Below are 26,200 nucleotides of genomic sequence, written 5' to 3' on the forward strand. Positions count from 1 at the left end.
CTAGGGTAAGATCACTTTGGGCCAAGACCAGGCCCAGTGGATCAGCACCTAGTTTGCCTGATCCCAGCCTGGGACTGATGGCCTGCATCGTCTGGATAGAGCAACACACGACCAAGGGGAGCATAGACCTTTTGGCCCAAGCGTATAGTCCCTTTGAATAACCGAATCAGAGTTGGAAACCACAAGGATCATCCAGCTCAACTCCCTGCCATGCAGAAATACATAATCAAAGCACTCCTGACTGTACATTTATTTCTAAGACTTGTTGGCATTCTCAACTAAACAACAAAGTCTGCATTTCAGCTGGCTATAGAAGATCTTTTGTTAAAGTGTGGTGTGGTTTACAAATCAAACCAATACATTCAGAAGCACTATTCAGTTCAAGTGATCTTACGTCCAGGTAGGCATGCACAGGATTGCAGTCAGGCCACCAGGACAATACAGAGTCTACAGTTAGAACTCTACTAATCCTCACTGAACCTAGTGAGTGAATTTTTACTTTTGCAGAAGCATATGTAGGATTGTGCTGTAAGGTGCCCTTCTTGGCAAACTGCTCGTGCTTTTTTCATTTTTGTAGTAAACTTTTTTTTAGACAGAATCCTAAAACAGGCATCTTACTAACCAACATTTCCCCACATTAGGAAATACTGTCTCTCTCTTTTTAAAAAAAAATCAGCCGAAAGCTGCAGAATGATTCAGTTTGAAAGGAGTAACACCTACACATAATTCATTCTAGATAAAGCCTGAGTTAGACAGTGTTTCTCAAGCTATCTGATGGGGTAGGCCTGCTATTTTTTCCACTCAATGTGTCAGGAACTGCTACTACATCTGTGCCTTATTATTATAATTAACAGTTTCCTGAAGACTCGCCGCAGACAGGCACCAGTCTGTGGACATCACTTTGTGCAGCCCTGAGTTAGAACAAATCAATTTCAGATATCTCTGTTGGATAAATGACTAGTCTTCATAACTGGCTATGAAAAACGAATCCCTGGTTACCAAGCCTGATCATGGTTTGTAGTCTTCTACTTCATGAATGACCCTTGCCACTGATGAGCAAGGTATGGCAGTTTTTATAAACCCACAATCCAGTTTAGAAACAAGCAAGGAAAGTTATGAAAGAACATGAGATTACTCCAGTGCTGTGGTTTACTATTATGTGAGTTGCTATTTGACTGTTAGAAGAAATGCAGTGTTAAGGCACTGCAATGATTGCACAGCCTCCAAGTTCCAAAGAGGTAGCTTTGTTGTTATTTGCCATTAATCCAACTTCAAATTATAGTGACCCTATGAATGAAACACCTCCAAGAGCCGCAGCCATCAACTGCCCTGCTCAGGTCTTGCAAACTTGACCTGATCCACTGTAGTGCGGTCTTCCTCTTTCCCAACTGCCTTCCACTTTCTTGCTCAGCATCATTGTCAGTCACATCATCCCATTATATGCCCAAAACATTACATCCTCAGTTTAATCATTCTGGTTTGTAGTGAGAGTTCAGGCCCTGACTTGCTGTAGGATCCATAGAAGGCTAGCTACTGTAGCAAAACTACTCAGGTTTATATGGCATATTATAGCCTGGCAAATTTTATTTGGCATATGTTTTTTCTGGACTACACTGCTCACTTCATCTAGATAAACAGAGTGTTGCCCTAGTTAACAGGATATTATACATGTGCTTGAGTAAATGGATGGATGACAGAAGTAATGAGTGGAGAAAAAGGGAACAGAAATGTAAAATGTACACTTGTCATTCTCTTAACATTGGTCATTATCAACAGTAGCTGTGTGGCTGCCAAGACATCCTTGCATTGGTGACTGATTAACCCTGTTTTGACTTGTATTGATTAAGCCAGGGGTAGGCAACCTTTTTGAGCCGGGGGCCGGGTTGCTGTCCCTCAGACAACTGGGGGGCTGAAGCCAAAAAATAAATAATTAAAGAATTTTTTTTTAAAATTAAATATATAAATAAACCAAGACAAATGTAGGACAAAATTTTCAAATGGAAGACACTTTTTTTAAAAAAATGGAGGACACGCAAAAAAATTTGCTGATTTTTAAAAAAATGTTAATATAAATGCATGTTTCTGAGGCTTCTATAGACAATTGCCCCCCAAAGGCCCCGGCGGCAATCGGCGGCAGGACCGGGCTGGGGCCGGTCCCAAGGTCTCACCGGGCCGCATCCGGCCCGCGGGCCGCAGGTTGCCTACCCCTGGATTAAGCTGATGAACACAGATAAGGAGACAAAAGGTATTTCCTCACTTTTCAAGTCACAAAAGATAAAACTGAACTTCCTCATGAATTTGTTTAAAGTGCTATTTTTTAAATTTTTATTTATTTTATTTATATTTGCAAAAATGTCTACCTTGAAGTTAGAGCTAAAGCGGCTTAGGAAAGGGGAGATAGAAACTAAAATCATAATCAAGCAACTTTTCTTTTATTACAAGTAATAAGAGGATATTATGAGGCACATACTTGTCCAGTTTTCAGTTTGTTCAACATGATGATGTGGACAAGTTGCTTGGACAGATGTGGCCTGGTTAATTAAAGCTGCCAGAGGAGGACTGGCCAATTGGGTAGTCGAGGTTGTAAATGTCTAAAGACTAAGGCCTTATCACATGGAGGTTTTTGAGGCTTTTTGCAGCTGAGATCCGACGTGACTGTGGGTCCAACAATGAGAATTCACATGATAACGTGATGTGTTATGAGACACGATTCCTTTCTATGGGGGCTCCTTCCGTGAGACTTCCGCAGTGATTCCAAAGTGACTCCCCATTTTGATGAATTCAGAAAAAAGTGAATTCACAGAATTCGCTTTCATGCTCACTTCGATTTCACTCCGAATTGGTCTGGTGTGGAATGCAACTTTGCTTCTGCTCTGGTACACCACCGCAAACCCCCCGGGTTGCAAATTTCCCATGATGCAGCACTGCAATTTTCCCCCATTTCCTTTCGGTGGTCCTTTCACTTTCGGGGCAACTTTCAGGGCAGCTCATTTTTTGGGAATATATATGTGTATATGTGCGTGAATGTGAATATACTGATATGTATGTCTGTCTATCTATCTATCTATCTGTGTGTGTGTTGAAATTGCTGAAATGGAAGGGAAAATGAAAAAAGGGGGATGAAGAAGACACAGAAATATTCAGCAGGCAAATATTCACACAATCATGCAATTACGTGAAACAGGGAACAAGAACTTGCACCCCCTTTCACCCCGGAAACGTACACAGTCACAATGCGTTCAGACCCCCACTGAGCATGCGCAAGGGTGTCGATTCGAATCTTTGAATCCCACCGGTGTGGTAATACAATTTGCACTCACTCCGCTTTGTTTGAATCTGCATCACGTGACTTGCCTTGGATTCGATTCCCCCTCAATTTGGAAGGGCAACGGAAGGACAACCAGGTGTGATAAAACACTCACGTTATAATGTGAATTCGCATAGCTGAACCAGGAGTCACCCCAGATCTGAGCTGCAAAAACCTCTGTGTGATAAACACCTATCTCTTTGGAGACTATATAATACTGGTCTTGCAAGAACTGGGTTTCATAGGTTTCAAGTTTGCTTCCAAACTCAGTTCAAGGCGCTAATGGAAAAAGCAGTTGTAAGATCTTTGTGGAAAAAACCTTCATTGGACCAAAACCCCCTAGTTAATTCTTGACCAGTCTCTAATCTCCCCTTTATAAGTATCGTAAGTGGTGGCAAAACAACTTCATGCTTTCTTGGATGAAATGGATTACTTGGATACATTCCAATCTGGGTTCAGGCCTGGATATGGGACAGAAACAGCCTTAGTCACCTTAAGTGCCCTGATATCCCCATGATTCAGCTATATTTTGATATCACATTGCTAGACGCCAACATGGGCTGTAGAAGCTGAAATGACCTTTGAAACACCAAAAAAGGTAGTATTTTGAATATGGCACTTAGACCCCACACATATAGATGGCTTAGAACGGGGTAGGCAACCTGCGGCCTGCATGTGGCCCGGCAAAGCCTTGGGACCGGCCCCAGCCCGGTCCTGCCGCCGATTGCCGCCGAGGCCTTTGGCCTCTCACGCTCAGGGGCAAGGGAGGCAATTGTCTATAGACGCCTCAGAAACATGCATTTATATTAACATTTTTTTAAAAATCAGCAATTTTTTTTGCGTGTCCTCCACTTTTTTTTTTAAAAAGTGTCCACCATTTGAAAATGTTGTCCTACGTCTGTCCCGGTTTATTTATTTTTAAAATTATTTATTTATTTATTTTTTGGCTTCGGCCCCCCAGTTGTCTGAGGGACAGCAACCCGGCCCCCGGCTCAAAGAGGTTGCCTACCTCTGGCTTAGAACAAAGGGCAAAAAAAACAACTCCACACTCTGCCTTTCTTATGAAAAATGGAAGTCAAAAGGTAAGTTCTTGTCGATAGATCAAACAACAGCTCATCCAGTATAGAAAGTAGATGAGATTAATGCTAATCCCAGCTGCCACCTGCACTGCAGAAATAAAAGTTTGACACTGCTTTAACAACCATGGCTGAATGCTATGGGATTTGTAGTTCGGTGAGATATTTACCATTCTCAGCCAGAGCTCTCATGCCACAACATACAGTATTACAAATCCCAGGATCCCATAGCATGGAGCCATGGCAGTTAAAGCAGTGCCAAACTGCATTATTTCTTCAGTGCAGATGCAATTCTCCTTGCATGAAGCTCTTCATCTACTGATTTCTCCTGACCAAGCTGTTGTTAAAGGCACACAAACAGGTCAGGCCATTTGTTTCTGATCAGTTGACAACCCTACATTTAACAGATGGATTAAAAACTCACAAACCTATCCACCAACCCACGCAAATACATCAGCAGCTGGCATTGCCTGGGCCTTTCCAGTCACTCCTACTTAAAAACAAGGGACTTCAATGTTGACTGAAATGAGGAAGAATGCCAGAGGAAGCAGAGGTTTTGAATATACTCTCATGCTGGGAGGGGCAGAAAGAAAATCTTGCTTTCCTTTCTTATTTTACCTTTTATGGAAGCCAGTTCCTTTCCTGTGATCAGGTGAGCTGTGGATGTTTTTGCCACTGCAGAAGTAAAGGCTCAAGGTGGCTCAGCCATGTCTGTCACACTCTCCACCCAGCTCCCAACTGAGGCCACTCAGGAGCATCATCAATGAACCCATTCTGGACGATAATTTCAAGGACTCTTGATGGCAGACCTTTACTTGCCTACAGACAATCTCCAAACCTCAAGCAAGTACTTCCCTTCAAGAGGACACACAGCCTTGTTGTACAAAGCCTTGCCACAAACCAAGATGCCAACTCTTGCTACCCATCTGTTTGGGAAATGTCATCACAAGGCCTAATGATACCCACAATATGCAACTTTCACATGCTCATCCTCCAATGTGATTTATGCCATATTATGTCAGCAGTGCCCTTCACCACTCTACATAGGACAAACAGAGGATAAATGGATATAAATCAGACATTAGGAATGGGAATACACAAAAACAGCTGGCAGAACATTTCAGTCCCTCTGGGCATTTCATCTCAGACCTCAGAACAGCGGTCTTTGAACAAAAGAACTGCAAGGGAAGATTGGAAAGAGATACAGCAGAACTGGGATTCATCCAGACTACAGTCCAGAGATAACAGTTTCCTGGATCACTACAGTGGGGCCTCACTATCTGTTGACTTGCTGTCCGCGGATTTTAGAACCCACAGATGTCCTCAATGGCAGTGCTCATTGCGGGACAACGGGACTTGAGGTCCCGTGTTTTTTCGTATTTGCAGGGGATTTGCAGGGGATCCAGAACAGATCACCCATGGATACAAAGGTCCAACTGTACACACATTTCAACACTATCTAACCTGCAATTCTCACAATTGCAGCCTTGACAGATCCCTTTTTTCCCTACACTTATCCTCTCTCCTTACCTGCAGGCTACAGCTTCCTTACTGCCTTTGTCCACCAAGGACCATTGTTAAAACTGGGCTTGCCACTTCATTTCCATACCCAGAGGATTTTGAATTTGGATTGACATTCTCACACAGAAATTATTTATATAGTTCTGTCCCTGGCTTTCCACTCCACCAAATGCATCTGAGGAGGTAGACTGAAGCCTATGAAGGCTCATGCTACCAGCTTCTTTCTTTAAGTTGGTCTCAAAGGTGCTACAAGATCCTATCTACTTTCTTTCTTCACAGTACCACTCAGGCCCAAATCCAATTGTTTACTGGATTCACTGAATCAATGGGATTTACAAATACTGGCATACCACATTCCCATTAGTCAGTCAGTGTGAGTCTACTCTGGTTGAGACTAAGGATCAGATTTAGGCCCCATAACTGAAATAGTAACAGTTTAATAGCATTGAGGAATAGCCATGCTCAGCTCCTATGCTGCTAGTAAGCTCAAAGTAGTCATAAATTTTAATGGGGGAAATTACCTTGATATAATGAGTGGTTCCCAACCTCTGGTTCACTATTTGTTTTTAGACTTTGTTTTGGACAACCTGACCAACAGTCAGGAATTATGAGAGCTGAAGTCTAAATCATTTGGAGGACCAAAGGCTGGGAATCACTGGTATAGTGGTTTTCTCTGCGATGCTAAATATTCAAGGACTAAAGGAAGATTTGGGAGGGGGGGATGTTGTTGTTATTATTTTGCTGTGGCAATGAACTTCTTAGTCAGGCTTGAAATGGAGGACATTTTGGAATTCCTCCTGGACGCAAGGTTGAAATGTAGGACATGTCCTGGAAAAGTCGCCCTGTCTCAGCATCAAAGGATGGCAAGGGCAAATTGACCCTCAAAAAACTTGTCCAGAAAACCCTCTGATGGGGTCACTATAATTCAGAAACAACCTGAATGCATACAACAATAACAGCAGCAGCAACAGATTCCCCTTTTCCCCTTCATATTATTATTATCCTGCTGCCCCCCAAAAAATTGCTACTCAAAGCAGCTTCCAATTTAAAAGCACAGTACAATTAAAAACATAGAAAAGTGACCATTAAAATAGAATTAAACTATTGCTAATTAATATTTCTATGAGTGTTTTCAGCTCAGGTAGTGACCAGACATCCTCCTTTTTCCAGGACATGTCCTCCATATCCACCTTCTGTCCAGGAGGAATTTCAACATGTCCTCCATTTAGTAAAACCACAAAACTCTGCCAAAAAATAAAATAATTAAGGATGAATGATTATGGAATGTATACAATATGTAATAATAGATAGATCTGAGAGATTATATATAAGAGATCAAGTTAATATACAGGTATCTCTTTCATAGATAATACTAAGTGACTGGGGTTTTTTGTATATGTGTTTTTTCCCCTTCATTTATGTGTTTGTCTTTTTTTCCTGCTTGTTGGTGTGTTTTGATGTAATATCAAAACACTAATAAAAATTAAAAACAAAACATGTCCTCCATTTTGAGCATGACTCAGAAGCACGACTTTCCATTCTTGTGAGCATCTTATGAGCTTCTATTTGGCCATGTCCTCCATTCTGAGCATGGCTCAAGCCTCAAAGCAGATTTCAGTCTATAGGAAACAACTGAAAGAAAGAAAGAAAACTGGCAGCATGACAAGAGCTTTTTTCATAGATTTAAATCTACTTCTTCAGATGCATTTGGTGCTCCCCAGAGCCATGGCTCCAAAACACACTGCAGAAATAAACCAGCTTGAGACTGCTTTAACTGCCCTGGCTCAGTGCTAGGGTAGGGTAGGAATCCTGGGAACTGTAGTTTTGTGGTGCCACAGCAAACCACGCTTCCCAGGATTCCCTAGCACTGAGCCAGGGCAGTTAAAACGGTCTCAAACTGGAGTGTTTGTGCAGTGTGGATGCTCTCTCCCATAAAGCAAGGGCAAGATTAGCTCCCTTTCCAAAAACAGCACCCTTTTCTTGTGGCAAAAGGTTCATTTTTCACAATTTTTGGAGCTTTTTTGGGGGTCGCATCTCTTACCAAGGTCTCTGGCTTCAGGGCAAGGAGGGTCTTCTCTGCCATCACAAACGAAGCTCTCCCTCCATCCATCCGACATGACTATTATTATTATTATTATTATTATTATCATCATCATCATCCGTGGCGCTGCTGCTGCTGCCTCTTTCTTCCACGTGGGCAAAGCGGGGAAAGGGCCAGCAGAGAGTTCGCAGTTTTGTAACGGGCGCCAAAAATGAAAGCTCCTGGGTTGACATCATCATCGTCATTGGCCCCAGTCACGCGAGAGGCTGCTGCTTTCAAATGTCTGGCAGACAGGAGGAGATGCTCTTCTTCTTCTTCTTTTTTGGTTCTCTTTTTAAAATGGAAACCGGAAGTTTCTGTCAGAAACACAACACACACACACACACACTGCAGGAACAACCCAGTTTTAAACCGCTTTAACTACCCCCCCCCCCGGGGCTCAATATTGCTAGGTTTATTGTGGGAACTCTGTAGTTTTGTGTGTGAGGGGCATTTAATCCTCCTCTGTCAGAGAGAAAGCTCTGGGGCCACAGTAAAATACAAAAATGGTGACACTGCAGAAATAAGTTGTTATGGAATTCTGGGATTTGTAGTTTTGTGAGAGATTTATCCTTCCCTGTCAAAACTACAAGTCCCAGACTTCCAGTTTTGTAGTTTACTGTGGCCCCAGAGGCTCCCTCTGACAGAGGACAAATGTCCCTCACAAAAGTACAAATCCCAGACTTCCAGTCAGAGTTTTGTGGGAGACATTTGTCCTTCTCTGTCACAGAAACCCTCTGGTGCCACAGTAAACTGCAAAACTGGAAGTCTGGGATTTGTAGCTTGGTTCTTATACAAGGTGACCACGTATCCCAACCGCAAAGGAAGACAAGACACTACAAAATATAGGACATTCTGGAAAAATTGAGGCCACGCCCAAATAAAAGCTCAAAACACTCATAGAAATATAAATCTGTGCTTCTGAGTCATGCTCAAAATGGAGGACTGGTTGAAATTCCCTCTAGATGGAAGATGGAAATGAAGGATGTGCTTTCGTCCCTTGAAATTGCTCTCCCTCACCTCTCATGAAAGGAGACTGAAGCTTTCTTGTTGTGGTGGTGGTGTGCCTTCACGTCCTTTCCTACTTATGGGCGACCCTTCCTAAGGTGACCCTAATGCAAGGTTTTCTAAGGCTGAGAGTGTGTGACTTGCATAAGGTGGGTCTCAAACCCTGGTCACCAGAGGTGCCGTCCAATGCTCAAACCGCACCACCATGCTGGCTCTTAAGGCTAGTGGTTTCTTTTTCTCATACCACACTACACTGTCATCCTTGTTAGCTGCCCTCAAGCCCACTTTGACTCATGGACGAGGCATCTCCAAAAACCCTCATCCTCAACCTCTCTGCTCAGCTCCTGCAGGCTCAAGCCCATGGTCCCCTGATGGAGTCTAACCGTCTGGCTTGCAGTCTTCCTCTTTCCCAGCATCATTGTCATTTCTTCTCAAGATGTAGCCAAAGTACAGCAGCTTCAGTTTCACCATCTTGGCTTCCAGAGAGAATTCTGACTTGATCTATTCAAGGACCTATTTCTTTGTCTTCCTACATCCTCATCACTCTTCCCCAGCGCCACATCTCAAATGAATTGATTTTTTCCCTTTCAGCTTTCTTCACTATCCAACTCCCACATCCTTCCATTGTGATGGGGAATACAATGGCTTGGAGTATCCTCACTTTATTGTTCAGAGTTACATCTCTGAACTATAGGAACCTGTCTAGTTCTTTCATAGCTGCCCTTGCCATTCTTAGTCTCGCCATGATTTCTTGACTGCAGACTTCATTCTGGTTTATATTTGATCTGAAATATGGGAACTCTGACTATTTTGATCTTCTTGTTGTCTAGGGTGAATTCTTGTAGCTCTTCCATGGTCATTATTTTTATTTATTTTTTTACCCTGTTATAGGGTTATTACAGTGGACCCTCCACATTCGTTGGGGTTAGGGGCACAGGACCTCTGTGAAAGTGGGAAAAGCGCAAATAAGAAAACACATTGTTTTAACAGGAAGGAACACCTCTCTAGAAATATCTAGGTCCTCCAGAGCAACTGTACGGTCAACATCTGCTGGAACATGACCACAGAATTGCACTGGAGGACCAACAAATGCCTAAAGAAGTGTTATCTCTAGGAATCTCTTTTGGTGGTATTTGACCATTAGGTCACACTGGAGGATCTAGAGATTCCTAGAAAGAACATATTAATCAAATCCATGAATAATCAAATCCACAAATGTGGAGGATCAAATGTATTCTACTTTTACAGCTGTGTTTTCATGACATGTTTTCCTCATCTTGAGAGTACTAAACAAAATTCCCTTGAGGAAAAAAATAGCCCTTGCATACAGTATCTAAAGGGGATCATCCTTTTTGGTGTGCATTCTTTCAGCATTTAGTGCCATATTCCTTCTTAGTTGTTAGGCCTCAGCAGCTCTATTCCCATAAATTGCAGTAACTTAATGCACAACACCAATAGAACCTAGCCTATTTTTAATTCGTTTTGTGTATTTTAAATGTTTTAAATGGTGCTGTGTTGATAGTTTTGTACTGACATTTTTGTATTTTAATATTAAGGGTTTGAAGTGTCACAAAAAGGACATTTTTAATTGATAAGTTAATGATTTTGTGGCAAGCAATCTTAAATTCCTTGAAGATAAGCTGGGGTAAGAAGATTCAAACAAAAGAACATTCAAATAAATATGATGGAGACCTGAGTGTCAGGACTGGATGATGGTTTTCATTTTATCCATAGGTTTTTGAAACATTTATTTCTACCTGGAAAGTGCTGCATATGCAGAAAAGACAAGATAGCAATGAGAAAAACTACTTATAAGGCATTATACCGGACCCACTGCATTGAGCAAAGCACACCAAGTACCCCTGATGGAGAGAGGAAATTCTCTTCTCCCATGTAATTTTTCTAATGTTCTTCTATCTACACTAAAAATGCAGAAAATGTTAAAATACTGTATAGCATCAGATACTATACACTATGCAGAATATATTGCTTGTTTGCAGCAAGCAAACTTAGGCATGTTACAGAGCGCCCTTGAAGGGCGCTCTGCCGCCGCCGGCTGCTACGTCCGAGAACCGCAGCGGCCAAACCGCACGGCTCCCAGGCGCAGCAAGAAAGAAGCGCCGAAATGGCGCTTCTTTCTGGGCCCCGGAAGTGGCAGCGCGAGGTGCTAGTTGCGCACTTTCAGCGTCACTTCCGCCACGCGACATCCGGATGCTACACGTCCGTGACGTCAAAATGGTGCCCCCCATGTGGACGGGCGCTGCCATTTTGTATGGACTCGGTCTGTAATAGGTTTGAGGGGCGTCCAGAACCGTAACACGCCCCTTTCTAACCCTAGTATGCCCCTTCGGCGCGTCTGTAACACGCCTTAGAAACTTTGAAAAGTTATGTGCAAATATGATTTTTAAGAAGCTAAGCTTAACCTGTGTTTTTCTCCCACCCTGAAATTTTGAACTACTACTATCCATTCCTTTTACAGTCTTCATAGCTGTTTTATACTTTAAAATGATTAAACAAAATCCATTGGTTCAAGCGATTGTGCTGAACAGAGCTGTAAAATGCTTTCAAGTGATTTATTTCCAAATTTGTAAAAATCTTTCCTTTTTTGGCAAACAAGCTTTATTTACAAAAAAAGTAAATGTATTAATATGCACAGGCATGATGACTGCCCAACAATATATAAACCTCTCTTCTTCATTCTGAAAAAATAAAAAAGGAATGAAAATGTACTAGACATAACGATGAATTTGAAAGCAAAGCAGCTTTCATTCATGCTGTCTTTCACTCATTGTCAAATACTGTCTTGGTACTGGTGTTTGGTCACTTGGTCATCTCAGGCATGCTGGTGTTGTCACAAAACAATGGACTGAGGATTTCCCAGGAGCAAAGGCGCAAGTCTTAGTAGTGCACGGACTGGCATTTTCAGTGGTTTGAATTTCAACAGCAATTCAGAGAAACTTGTTCTGCCTAGAAGAATAAAAAGAAGAAAGTAATCATTTTTCCAGACAGAATGCCCTTACAAAGCACGATATTTTGGAAGCAAGCATTCTTCAGTTAAGCACTGTTTTGTTTCTCATCTATCGTACAGAGAAAGAGATGACATATGACTACCCAACAGTCATCAGTTTGTCTATGTTGCCATGAATTAATTCTCTTCCTTATAAAAGGCTGGGCACCTCTATAGCAGGGATGGGAACCAGGTGGTCCTCCACATATAGGACTATAACTCCAAGCATTCCTCATCATTGGCTATGTTGGCTGGGGCTGCTGGCACTTGCACTGTAATAACATCTGGAGGACCACATATGACTCCTACCTCTGACCTACTGAAAGCAAATAACTGAATACAGTACAACTATTTAATTACTGAAGAACTGCAGCTCAATGGTAGAACATATACTTTGCATATACAAGGTTCCAGGCTAGCATCTCAAAACAATGTTAGAAAAGACTTGTCTGAATCTGGAGACCCTTGCCCAGACAGAGAGTGTACTGAGCTAGATGGACAAAATGTTTGACCTGGTGCAAGGCAGCTTCCTAGGTTCTTAAATGGAGTGTCTGTTTTGCTAGTATGGTGTTCTCATGCCACATTATTTTCTCACTGTTTGTTTACTTTTAGTACAGAGCTGAATTTTCAATTTTACCTTCCAAGCCTCCAGTGAATAGCTGTCCTGGAGTTGGGACTGAATGGTATATGAGGAAGCAGGCCAACATACTTCGTTGAGATTCATCAGTAGGCTGTCCACTTAAATAGGAGTGCAAACAGACATCACCACCAGCTGCAATATATAAGAGACTTAAGATCAGACCCCAAGGACACAAATGAGACCTGCACCATAAGGTTGCAATTTAGAATGGCCCTGTTTAGGGTTCCAGCAAACCAGCCACATCTTCTTCCAGGATAATCTATTACATACACAAAAAGATTTTCCCCATTGACTGCCTTTTATAGTGGATGAGGGAAGCAATTAATAAATGGGCAGTTCTTTGAATTCCCTCCTTTACCTTTTTTCTTAGGTTTAAAAAAAACTTCTGGAAACCTTGAGGTTCAACTGACCTGCTGATAACACACAGAATGAATTTGCTCTTATAATACCTTACTGATGGGACAAGAGTGCTAATAAAAGAGGTACATGGAATTTTTCATGTTGTACAGTAGTCTCCTTTACCTCAGTACCATAATCTATTTTATAATAATAATAATAATAATAATAATAATAATAATAATAATAACAACAACAATAGGATTTATTTATATGCTGCCCAATCACTGGGAATCCGGGCGGCTTACAACAGAGGGGATAATAGACAGTTCCCTGCCCTCTGGCTTACAATCTAAAAAGACACGACACAAAAGGTGAAGGGAATGGTGGGGGGGGGGAATGAATTGGGCCAGAACCCAAAGCAGAGACAACATAAACACTGATCCATCTATACACTCACAAGGCATCTTCCAGTCTATCTTTCTGCTCCATAAAAGCAAGGAGAAAGATGTAAACAGGCTGAAAGCCTTATATGGGAATTCTGCAATTGTGTGCCCCTGCATCCCTTTCTCCTAGTAAATGACCCTGACTTTCTTGTTCCCTTAAGACACTACCAATTACTGTCTGCAGGCTTTCAGAACTATCTTGGAGGCTTCAAAATCAACTGCTTTCTTGATTGTTTGTTGTTAACTTCAGTCAACTTCAAGTCATGGTGACCCCATGCATGAGACACCTCCTCAGCCACTCCACTCAGGTCCTGCAGGCTCAGGTCTGTGGACTCCCTGATTAAGTCTAGTCATCTGGTATGCAGTCATCCTTTCTTTCTACTGCCCTCTTTCTTTCCTTGCATCATTATCTTTTCTAGTGAATCATGCCTTCTCATGTTGTGGCCGAAATATGACAATCTCAATTTAGTCGTCTTGGCTTCCAGGGAGAGTTCAGGCTTGATCTACTCTAGGATCCATTTGTTTGACTTTTTGGCTGTCCATGTTGTCTTTCAGCACTCCTCTCCAGCAGCACATCTCAAATGAGTTGATCTTTTTATCCACTTTCTTCACTGTCCAGCTCTCACATCCTTACATGGTAATAGGAAATAGAATAGTTTGGATGGTCCTAATTTTACATTCAGTTTTATATCTTTGCATTTTAGGCTCTTGTCTAGTTCCATCATAGCTACCCTTCCCAGTCCTAGTCTTCTTCTAATTACCGTACTTGTTCTGATCAATGGTCAAGGTATGAGAAATCTTTAACTATTTCAATTTTCTCATCGTCTAGAATTTATGTAAGTCCTCTGTGGTCATTATTTTTGTTTTCTTTTTTCTGTTCAGCATTAATCCTGCCTTAGCACTTTTTTCTTTGGCTCTCCTTAGTAACTGTTCCAAGTCTTTGTTGTTTTCTGCTAACGGTATGGTGTCATCTGCATATCTTAGATATTTCTTCCTCTGATCTTCATGTTTTCTTCTTCCATGTCTAAACTTGCTCTATGTATATTTTCTGCATACAAATTGAACAAATGAAGTGACAGAATGCAGCCTTATTTGACCTCATTTCTGACTGAACACCAGCAGCCTGAACACCAGCAGAAAACCTGGCAAATGCCTACAGCATTTATTTTCTCCTTTGCCTTCACAATGCTTCAAAATCAGCTGTTTTTCTTAACAGAAAGGGCTTGAAGCCATTTTCTCCTTTCACTTTTCCAGTATTCCCTACTAGGAAGGAAGTTACCTGGCACAGCAAAAACATCTACTACCATGTCTGTCTAGGACAGCTGAAAAGGGTATACCCTGGCTAAACTGGGATCATAGTTTAGTGACAGTGCTAGGTTCTAAATCTGAACCATGGTCCAAAGGTTATCTAGCCCTACCTTATTGCTACCTTAAAATTATTTCCTATTGCTTTTACTGTGTCAGCAGCCATGATAATATTTAATTTGAAGAGTGACACAGTAACTGTATTCACATTAATTCTGTAAGTTGCCTGGAATCCAGTTCTGGGGGAAAAGGTGGAATGTAAAATAAAATAAAACTGAACTAAATAAATGGCCAGTATGCACAGTAAGGTCTTAAAGAAGAAGTTCAAATTATGATGTGATTAGAAGGGTTGTTTGGCTTTTAAATCTTTCTGGTTTTACACAAATAATGGAAAGATTTACGAAAGATTAAAAATATAAAAACTAGGCTATTTGGGGAAAGGCATTAATGCTCCTGGTTCAAACTGTTTCATCATTCAGAGGAGGAGCCGGAAATCTAGCAATAGTGCTAAACTTGCCAGACACAGCTAGCGCTAAACACCTGTTGCTTTTACCTTGCAGCCACTGGTCCAAGGTATTATCAATGGAACATTTCATGACAGGTAAAAACTCAGAGTTCATGAAGAGCCCTGGGTGTGGGGTTTTTCTCATTCTTTCCTGGTGACTTCTGGAATTAAAAAAATCTAGAACCAGCTTGATCTGCCACAAATCAAAAGTCTCAGACATTTCTCTTTTTTCTAGTCTTCTCACAGCCTGGCAAAAAGGAAACAGAGATTAAATGAACTATTTAATACAGCAACAATGAAATACCTCTTCTACAGCAGGACTCCTCACAATCTGGAACCCCCATAATCACCAGCCAAACACATCTGGGTAGCACTAGATTGGGCAAAACTGGCCTGTAGAAATGAATAATTACAGTCACCCCTCTTAACGTGCAGATCTCAGATCCACAGTCTTGAATATTCATGGAAGGGCAACCTCTGTTGTTTCCAATGGGGTGCGCCCTCGTAGCACACACAGGCACGCACCCCATTCAGGCCTATGAGGCTTGGATATGTGCGAGCCTCCGTTTTCACAGGGGATCAGGAACAGATCTCCTGCGAAAACGGAGGGCCAATTGTATTCTATAAAATCCTTGTATATCAGCAGTGGGCAACCAGAGGCTGTACAGATGTTGGTGGTTTGCCACTCCCATCAGTTCTAGCCAACATATCTATTGCCAAAGGAAGATGGGAGTCACAGTCCAAATCTGGAGGGCCACAAGTCTTTGTAAAATCAATGTCACAAAATGGCCTAAGGTTTTGTCTTTTTTGTCATGGCACATTTATACAAACTACAGGTTTAAGCCAAGGTAACTATAATTGAACATACATCACTAAACCACAGAAAGATGTCACTGGAAACTAAAATATACCCATAAAAATGATTGTGAAAACTTATCCTTAGAAGCAAGCCTTCCAAACTATAATTTGACAAATATTTTTTTAATATGATAAATATACTGAGGAGTGTGTTGTTAACAGAATAGTGCAATAGAAAAGGAAATAGTCCCACCCACATGCATCCTTGTTGAGGAGAGGGAAATGCAGTTTACTTTACCTGATCAATGGCTATGTATGCTGGCAGCATCTCTGGATTTTCTTGAGTCACACATTCATATAGGATAGATGAGAAAAGGTCAAACATTTCCCGTTTCTGAAAAAAATTAGGTTAACTCACAAAGGGTATAATGTCTGGTATCTATTGCATTGCCCTGCTTGAATTTTTGTTAAATCCATGAGTGGAAAAGATTGCCAGCTGGAATGTGCACATCTCAGACTTTACTTTCTTTCTTTTTTTAAAAAAAATTAACCCAATGCAAAAGGCAGGATTAGAGTCTTTCCAATGTTCAGCATAACAATTTGCCATTTATTGCAGTCTGTATATTGGAGTATACAGGCTCTTCACTCTTTTAATCTTCAGAACTGATTGCTTGTGCAATATTGTTATAATCAAGCACTGGGAAACTGAAATGCAAGACACAAAGGTAGGGACATCTGGTGCTTTACAGCAATTGCAGAAGCAATTTCTGTATCAGTACTATCAAAAGGGAAAAACTTGGTGCCACGAAAAAAGAAGTTTGTAAGAATGTAAGACAACCCAAGATAGAGCAGGTCAAAGCCCTGTTTGGTCTAACGCTCTGTGAACACAGTGGCAACCAGTGGCCCAAAAGAGAAATCCAGCAGCACTACCATCTTGGTTTCTCCAACAACTGATTTACAGGGATACACTGCCCATGATAGTGGAGGTGATTACTGACACCTGATAGTAGCCATTGATGGCTCCATCCTCCACCAGTTCACCCAGTCTCTTTTCAAAGCCATCCATGTGGGCACTCATAACTACATCTTGCAGCAGTGGATTCCATAGTTTAATTATCTACTATGTGAGGAAATGCTTCTCCCCTTACTCACTTTTTTTTAATGCTAAAGTCGCCCAAAGCTGCAAAAATCACATGGTACCCAAGAGCTGTGTTTTTGTCCACACCTGACTGATTTGTTTACCCATTCATCCAGTTTTCTGGAGTTCTGGAATATAAGTGTCATAGGCACTGTCAGATCTGTATTATTTTTAAATGAACAATTATGTTCTTATGTATATTAAAACTTTTCCAAAATTTCAGCTCCTTCCTTTGTTTATATCTATTTTGCTATCTAGGACAGCATCAAACCATTTAACAAACCTGCTTCAGCACCACCAAAGTACACTCCATATTCTTTCAGCTACGTTTTACACATGACAACATACCTGTCCCATATTCGCAGCTGGTTTGCAAAAGTAGTCAGCAAATGAAAGCAGTGCAGGATCAGATGTGAAGGCTGAAATAGCTTCTGGCTGCAAATTAAGTAAGTATTTTCAGTCAAATCTATTGTTGTTTGTAGGAAACTGCAATTTATATAACCCTTTCTAACACAATTTGCACTTTCCTGACAAATGGTGTGACCTTCTTGATAAAACTCCATGGACAGAAGAAGTGACCATTTCTTATCAAAATAGTCTGCCCTGAATTTTACTAATTTATATATTTAATTTAGGGGATTTCAAAACTGGAGTAAAAACAACACAAAACGACCAAAGACAAAAACATTAAAATATTAACATAATAAAATTCAATGGGAAAAATGCTGTTTTATGTTGTTGTGTGCCTTCAGGTACTTTCTGACTTATAATGCTTTATACATAATATGTTAAATGATTTTGTGCATGAAACAAAGTTTGTGTACACTGAACCATCAAAAAGCAAAGGTCTCATTATCTCAGCTACCAAGTTGGATGGACCATTTCCGATTTTAGAGTATTTCTGAGTTTAGAATTCCAGATAAAGGATACACAGACAGTATGAACACTGATTGTAGGAAGATATTTAAGTTTATAATAATTACATGCATATCTACTATGCATTTTTTGACAAAGGATCATATAATTAATAAAGTTCAAAATGCATCGGAGGAATAGATATTAATTTATTAATTCAAATGTATTTTAATATAGTGTTGAATATTTGGGGGGATAGAAAGGGTAGATTTAACAGGTCAAGAATGATCAATGACAGGCATGCCAGCCACATCTCTCCTTAGGGAAAATATAGGTAAGTAAATGGCCCAGAGAGACAATTAAGTTAACTAGAAAAGATGAATCAAGCTTATTCCACCACCATCATTCCAACTGGAGATGGGAGGCAAACTAGGCCTGTGTGTACAAAGGACCAAATTAACAGATGCTTTAATGATTTCAGTAGGACAGTGAAAGAAGGGAAAGAGCTAGTGTTGAGTGCTAGAAGAAGTGGCAGGGCAGGCAAAAGTAGGCACCTCTGAATGAAAATGCAGTAAAGAATTAGAAATAACATCGCCTGTGATCTCTTTCTCCAAAAGAAAACAAACTTGGGTAAATATTGCCCTTTGCCAACCCTGTGGATTCCATTTACTTTGACTGGAAAGGAGGTGCTTTTGCCCATTTGCCTAAGGAAGCAAAAGATTTTAGGCCAACCCGGGAACTAACATACCACGCAGGGAAACAGGAGGCACATAACAACATTTTTATAGCATTTTCATGACATCAGGATATGCTAAATCAACCATATGGCTGTATTTATTTGATGAAGTGACAAATAGAACCAAAGCATAAGATGTGTATTGCTCAGATGGAAAGGGCCTTCCATAATGGGCTGTGGTTTCTATTTACAGTATTGCTTTCTCTTTAATGGTAATGCTTTTAACTGATTTTTCTTTATAGTTTCATTACACTTTTAACTTTTGTTTAATTTAAATTTTTAACTGTATTGGTTTTAAGTTTTGAAAGCCATATTGAATCCCAAACTTTTTCTCTGTTATTATAATAATAAAATAATTACAACAACAGTGATACAAAGATTTTAAAAAAAAGCAAGGACACTGGATATGGATATGCAGCAAGCCCCATCTGTCTGATAATGGTACGCACAAAAACCGGCAATTTTGACTGTAATCCTTTGTTGTTTATCTATACACATACTATTAAACTAAGAACTGAACAATGAAATATAGCTCCCCTTTATATACAAATTCCTTTTAATGCCCTCCTGACTTTTGAGGGGGCAGGGTCTCAAAATTCACTTAGTTTTTTAAAATGACAGCTGAGAATACCAGCATTCCAACAAAAAGAACAACATTAAGGTGTTTACTGAAAGTGGAGAAACACTATCTACCTTGTATCAATTTTCCAACAATTACCCTTCTACTACATCTGTAACTTCGTAACACCATGACAAATTCAGCTAAGTACAGTTTTATTGCAAATTACTGCTAATGTAGCAAGCTATCCTAAGGCACTACGTCTGCTACCAAGGCTGGTAGTATTACTGGCAGAATATAATCACTTTTAGCTTCTTTGCACAACAGTGCCACAAAAGGTACCTTGAATGCACGGGCATCAGCATTCCGGCGAGTGACAGTCTGTGCTAATAGGCTTCGCCAACCCATTGGGTCTTCCTTGTATGAAAGCTGCCCAGCTCTCAATTTTACATAGAGGACACCATCTTTTGAAAGAATTGATCTGGAAAGGGGAAAGATTCAGGAGAAGGATTAAAATATTTTTCAGGTTAGTAGGTTGTAAATAGTGGCACAACTTATGACAGATATTTCAAATGTACTGTGTTGTATGGTGATTGTGTATTCCTGCATGGCAGGAGGTTAGGATGATGGCCCTTGTGGTCCCTTCCAACTGTATTATTCTCTCGTTCTAGTAAATATTACGAATTCCCTTCCAGGTTTTTTTAAAATACATTTAATATTCCATCTTGTTTCAATATGGAACTCAAGGAGGTACACATAGATGTCCCATTTGGACATGGAAAAGATTTAGACCTTTTTCACTTCATAAATGTGTATGCAAGAGTATGTGCCTTCCCAGGGTCACACAATATAGACATACCCAACTCCTTTCCAGGTAAGCATTCTCTGAAGATGCAAGCCACAGATGCTGGTGAAACGTCAGGAAGAAACTTTTCTAGAACATGGCCACATACCCTGAAAACCCCACAGAAAACTATGGATGCTGGCCATAAAAGCCTTCGACTCCACATTGTGGGTTGTTGTTGTTTTGTTTGTTTTTGTTTTAACTGGCATCAGTATTGGGAAGATAGTGAAGGGGGGCTGGAGAAACAAAGACTTTCAGTGTCAGATTGCAGCAGTGTTTCTGCAACAGACAATGCAATAAAGCTTAAGTGGGAAAGAATGGGCTTCTACTCTAGCCTACATATGATATATAGCCGTGTGTGTCTGCCTACAATAGCCAAAATAAAGAGCAACTGCCTCCAGAATCCCTTACTGAATATGCATGAATAGCAAAACAGAAAGAAAAGGGGAGATCAGATAATCCTGCCTCACCAGCAACCCGCAATCTGTTAAAAAGTGTACATTTTTAAGTTTGGCCACCAAAATGGAAATCATAAGAAAAGCATAGTCCGGTGAAAGAAAGAAATCAGCTGTGGATGCATTTTGGAAGAAGCTTTCAAAGAGGCTCTAGAAGGTTCAAAATGTTTTTATTTACTTATGCAAAGCTTATTTGACCTGGCTGTTCCATTTCACACATGCACATTGTTAGTTTTGAATAAAAAGTTTGCTGAAATTCCCCCTATTCTTTCCATGTAATTTCTGTCTCTGGTACTACATTTTCTGTTAAAGAAGTGATGCCCATCACCTCTGTTAACCAAGTTACAACTGTATTTTTCCCAACAAGAAATATACTTTTTGAAGAAAGGCTTCAGTGTCTGCAAGGTCACCAAAAAATGGACATGGCCACAAGTATACTATTTTTTTTCCAGAAGAAAAAAGAGGAATAACTATGAGATGAAGAAACTATGGCGGGTTACACACCGCCATTTAGTACGTAATGAATACGTACTAGGGTTAGGAAGGGGCGGTGCTTCCGCACCCCCCTAACCCTAGTACATATTCTGTACGTACAATATGGCGGCGGCCGTTCCACATGGCCGCCGCTATATTTATGTATCGGACGCTGTGCGTCCGCACGTGTCGCGGCGTCTATGACGTCGCGAGTGCACCCCTGGCGCCTCGCAACGTCATAGAGGTGCAGCTTAAAGAAGCTCCATTTTCGAGCTTCTTTTTCGGTCTGTGCGGGAGCCGCGTGGTGTGGCTGGTGCAGCTCCCTCACAGAGCAGGCGGCAGCGGTCTGTAACCCACCTATGTACACAAAAAGAGCTGACACTCAGAACAATGAAGAGAAAGTATTCCAGAAAACAACTAATTGACAAAAAGGTCTAAATAAACTGAAGAGAGGAGGCACTGATATACAGCAAAAGAGGATTGCTGTCTTGCCATTAAATGCTGGGCCAGAATCTAGTAGATTCTGAGTGGCCTCCTGAGGCACAGAGAAAGAGACCATGAAGAAATGCAATATTTTGCAGCAACACTCTGGGTATTGTTTCAAGTCGCTCTCTAGAGCTCCTCCAAAGTCAACACAACAGTGGGGACTGAGTTATTATATAAACCCTTAATCAAAGCAACTTACTTTAAATGGAGTGTGCCCTTGCTTAAATCGATCAGCAGTTCCCAGTATCGAGGACCTTTGACTTTAATCTGCAAATATAAAAAGTATTTCTAGTTGTAATAGTGGGCCCTTGGTATCTGCTGGGATTTGGTTCCAGGGCCCACTGTGGTTACCAAAATCTGAGGATGCTCAAGTCCCATTAAATGGAAAGGCATAGTAAAATGGTATCTCTTATATAAAATGGGAAAATCAATGTTTGCTTTTTGGATTCTGAATATTTTCAAGTCATAAATGGTTGACTCTGTGAATACAGAGGGCTGACTGTACATAAAATTACACATGCTGGGTAGGATCCAAAGAATCACAAACTATGCTACTCACATACTTTTTTTCAACCCTACAACCACCCACTTGCAGCAGTAGCTCTCTATTGTCTTCCACATCCCAGTACACACGCCCTCCCCTGGCCAAGGTGTATACAAATCTGGGCCCCATGATGACACACACAAGTTTGCCTTTAGGAAAAAAATGTTGCACTTTTTCATAAGTGCTTTCATAATGTTCATAAGTGCTTTCTTCATATGCAAAGGAAGGGATGCCAGCCACTTTACATAACAAAAATATTTTATCATTATAAACTAAGCCCTTTAGTTCTGGTGTTATATATAAAGAAAGATGCATTTCTCTTTTATGCAGTTATTTCCATCCAACTGCAGCTTGACACAAATCATGAGCAGAAATTATCTGCAGAAGAGGAACAAACTAGCTGAAAATATTCCCAGTTGTCACCACTTCCTCACACCCTCATATAGTGACTCTGCCACATTTATGCATGCAACTTGGGCTCGAATTTGCAAGCAGATATGCTAAATGTAGCACACAGCTTATTAAGTGGGAACTGAAGTGGTTCATTCCAGCATCATCACCTGCTCCACCACTATGGCTATAAATAAAGATTACAATGAGTCTCAAGTGAAATAATTGATGTGCAAATATAACAGGAGAGCAAAACTTAATCTACAAGCAGTAATTTGAAAGATGCTTCTATAGTGCCTTCAAACGATTACACTTCAGCATATTAGGGAGCAGGAGGATTTCCTGGACACAACAGAACTAACAATCCTGGACGAATACCAAGCAGAGGAAGATGCTGGAGCCGAGGAGGTCACTTCACATACACAGGAGGCAGACAGCTGAAGGAATGTCACACAGAGACGTAGGCCAAGAAGGGATTGTTCGGGGAGCTTGCAGCTAGAGAATCGATTCAAAGCTCTTTCCCTAATCAAGGAGGATGAAGAAGAGCAGCATGGACAGACTTCAGGGACAGAGCAGGCAAGCCTGAGAGTCCCACCCAAGGGAACAGCCGCTGCTAAACCTCGTAGGAGGCATGTGGTCATAGTGGGGGACTCCTTCCTGAGGGGTACTGAAGCAGTGATTTGTAGGCCTGACAAGATGTCTCGAGAGGTGTGTTGTCTCCCAGGGGCAAAGATCCATGATGTGACAGAGAGGCTGACAAGACTGGTCAAGCCTACTGACCAATACCCCTTCGGTCCACGTGAGAACCAATGATATTGCAAGACATCACTGAAACCTGGTGGGATGAGTCTCATGATTGGAATGTGGAAATAGAGGGGTATAACCTTTTAAAGAGAAATAGGCCAAACAGGAAAGGAGGAGGAATAGCACTACAGTGGTGCCTCGGGTTACGAAAGTAATTCGTTCCGCGGCCGCTTTCGTAACCCGAAAAGCCTTCGTAAGCCGAATTGCCATAGGCGCTAATGGGGAAAAGCCGCGTTTCGTGCGAAAAAGCGCCGAAAAGCACCAAAAAATTTCTTCGTAACCCGAAAATACATTCGTAACCCGGAACAATGATTTCTAATGGGATTTTTTCGTATCCCGAAAATTTCGTAACCTGGGTATTTCGTATCCCGAGGTACCACTGTATATGTCAGAGATATTTACACCAGTGAAGAGATCCAGGACATCAATCATGGAAGCCAGGTGGAGAGCATCAGGATAAAAATTAAAGGGGAGGGAAACAACAAGGATGTTACGGTGGGAGTCTACTACAGACCCCCAAGTCAGACTGAGGAATTGGATGATATCTTTCTAGAACAGATGACCACACAGTCAGAAAGGAGAGATCTAGTAGTGATGGGCGACTTCAACTATCCTGATATTTGCTGGAAGTCAAACTCAGCCAGATCCTCAAGGTCTAGCAAATTCCTCACTTGCCTTGAAGACAATTTCATTGTCTAAAAGGTGAAAGAGGCAACAAGGGGATCAGCTATTTTGGATCTGATCCTAACCAACAAGGATGACTTGGTTAATGGGGTGCAGGTGGTGGGATCATTAGGTGGAAGTGACCATGTTTTCCTGGAGTTTGTTATACAATGGAAAGGAGAAGCCAGGCATAGTCAAACACGTATTATAGACTTTAGGAGAGCAGATTTCAGTAAACTTAGAGAAGTACAGTGGTACCCCGGGATACGAAATCACCGCGTTACGAAATTTCCGGGTTACGAAAAAAATCCATTAGAAAAAACTGTTTCGGGTTACATTTTTTTTTCGGGTTACGAAAAAATTTTTTGGTGCTTTTCGGCGCTTTTTCACACGGAATCGCGGCTTCCAGCGCTAGCGCCTATGGCAATTTCAGCTTGCGAAAGATTTCGGGTTACGAAGGGCTCCGCGGAACGGATTACTTTCGTAACCCGGGGTACCACTGTATTGAGGGTGATCCCGTGGTCAGAAATACTAAAAGGGAAGGGAGTTCAGGACTGATGGGAGTTTCTCAAAAGAGAGATATTGAAGGCACAATCTCAAACAGTTCCAGTGAGAATGAAAAATGGGAGGTGTCTCAAGAAACCAGGATGGATGACTAAGGAACTTTCAACCACGCTAAGTTTGAAACGGAACATGTACAAGAAATGAAAAAAGGGGGAAATCACAAAAAAGGAATTCAAAGAAATAGCAGGCATGTGTAGGGGTAAAGTCAGAAAAGCTAAAGCGCAGCATGAGCTCAGGCTTGCTAGAGAGGTTAAGAACAATAAAAAGGGCTTTTTTGGATATGTCTGCAGCAAAAGGAAGAAGGAAATGGTAGGGCCACTGCGTGGAGAAGATGGCAAAATGTTAACAGGGGACAGAGAAAAGGCAGAATTACTCAACACCTTCTTTGCCTCAGTCTTCTCAGTAAAGGCAAAGGGTGCTCAACCTGAGGATAATGGAGCAGAGGACAGAATAGGGGAATTTCAGCACAGAATAAGTAAAGAGATAGTAGAAGAATACCTTGTTAATCTAAATGAATTTAAATCTCCAGGACCAGATGAACTACATCCAAGGGTACTAAAAGAACTGGCAAATGTAATATTGGAGCCATTGGCAATCATATTTGAAAACTCCTGGAAAACAGGAGAAATCCCAGCAGACTGGAGGAGGGCAAACATTGTCCCCATCTTCAAAAAGGGGGGAAAAGAGGATCCCAACAATTATCATCCAGTTAGTCTGACATCAATACCAGGAAAGATTCTGGAGCAGATCATTAAACAGAGAGTCTGTGAACATCTAGAAGGCAATGCCATTATCACAAAAAGTCAACATGGGTTTCAGAGAAACAAGTCATGCCAGACAAATCTGATGTCTTTCTTGGATAAAATTACCAGCTTGGTAGATGAAGGGAATGCTGTGGATATAAATAATAAATAATAATAAATAAAATTTTTATTTTTATACCGCCCTTCCATAGATCAGGGCGGTTGACAGCAAAACATCAAACAACATATACATCAGGGTTAAAAACAATTACACACAAACAGAATAAAACCCCCATTAGCCAGTCCTCTTTGCCACAGAAGAGGAAGGGAGGCCCACTGGACTTTAATCGGGGAATGCAAGCTGAAATAGAAAGGTTTTTAGGTCCTTTCTAAATTGGGCCAGGGAGGTGGCCGAGCGGAGCTCTGTGGGCAGCGTGTTCCAAAGGGCCGGGGCGGCGATGGAAAATGTCTTCCTCGCGGTGGAGGTCAACCTAGCCCCTGGCACCTTAAGTAGTTGCTGCCCAGATATTCTGAGGGTGCGGGACGGAATGTACGGGGAGAGGCGGTCCTTCAGGTATCCTGGGCCCAAGCCATTTAGGGCTTTATAGGTCATCACCAACACCTTATATTGTGCCCGGAAGCGAATAGGCAGCCAATGCAGATCTTTAAGCACCGGTGTAATATGGCTGGCCCTGGAAGTTCCAGTGACCAGCCTGGCTGCCATATTCTGTACCATTTGTAGCTTTGGTATAAGGGTTGCCCCATGTAGAATGCGTTGCAGAAATCCAATCTCGAGGTTACCAGAGCATGTACTACCATTTCAAGGTCTCTCTGGGCCAGGTATGGGCGCAGCTGGCGAATAAGTCGAAGCTGATAACAGGTGTTCTTGACCGTCGCATTCACCTGAGCAGTCAGG

General features: G+C 41.4%; 1 protein-coding gene and 1 long non-coding RNA gene across 2 annotated transcripts in view; both read right to left on the reverse strand.

Annotated features, from left to right (window-relative positions):
- The window catches only part of LOC121922341, a 123,287-nt gene extending 115,261 nt beyond the window's left edge, over window positions 1-8,026 (reverse strand). Inside the window, exon 1 of the long non-coding RNA XR_006102138.1 lies at window positions 7,946-8,026. This is a non-coding gene — a long non-coding RNA (uncharacterized LOC121922341). The remainder of the gene's footprint in view (window positions 1-7,945) is intronic.
- Window positions 8,027-11,264: 3,238 nt separating this feature from the next.
- ANAPC1 (anaphase promoting complex subunit 1) overlaps window positions 11,265-26,200 on the reverse strand; it is a 71,114-nt gene continuing 56,178 nt past the window's right edge. Inside the window, 7 exon segments of the mRNA XM_042439993.1 lie at window positions 11,265-11,959; window positions 12,637-12,771; window positions 15,280-15,478; window positions 16,328-16,423; window positions 17,516-17,602; window positions 19,660-19,798; window positions 21,776-21,843. Coding sequence (XP_042295927.1) covers window positions 11,844-11,959; window positions 12,637-12,771; window positions 15,280-15,478; window positions 16,328-16,423; window positions 17,516-17,602; window positions 19,660-19,798; window positions 21,776-21,843 — 840 coding nt within the window. The 3' untranslated portion in view covers window positions 11,265-11,843.

This window comes from Sceloporus undulatus, chromosome 1, assembly GCF_019175285.1.
Source record: "Sceloporus undulatus isolate JIND9_A2432 ecotype Alabama chromosome 1, SceUnd_v1.1, whole genome shotgun sequence".
NCBI lineage: Eukaryota > Metazoa > Chordata > Lepidosauria > Squamata > Phrynosomatidae > Sceloporus > Sceloporus undulatus.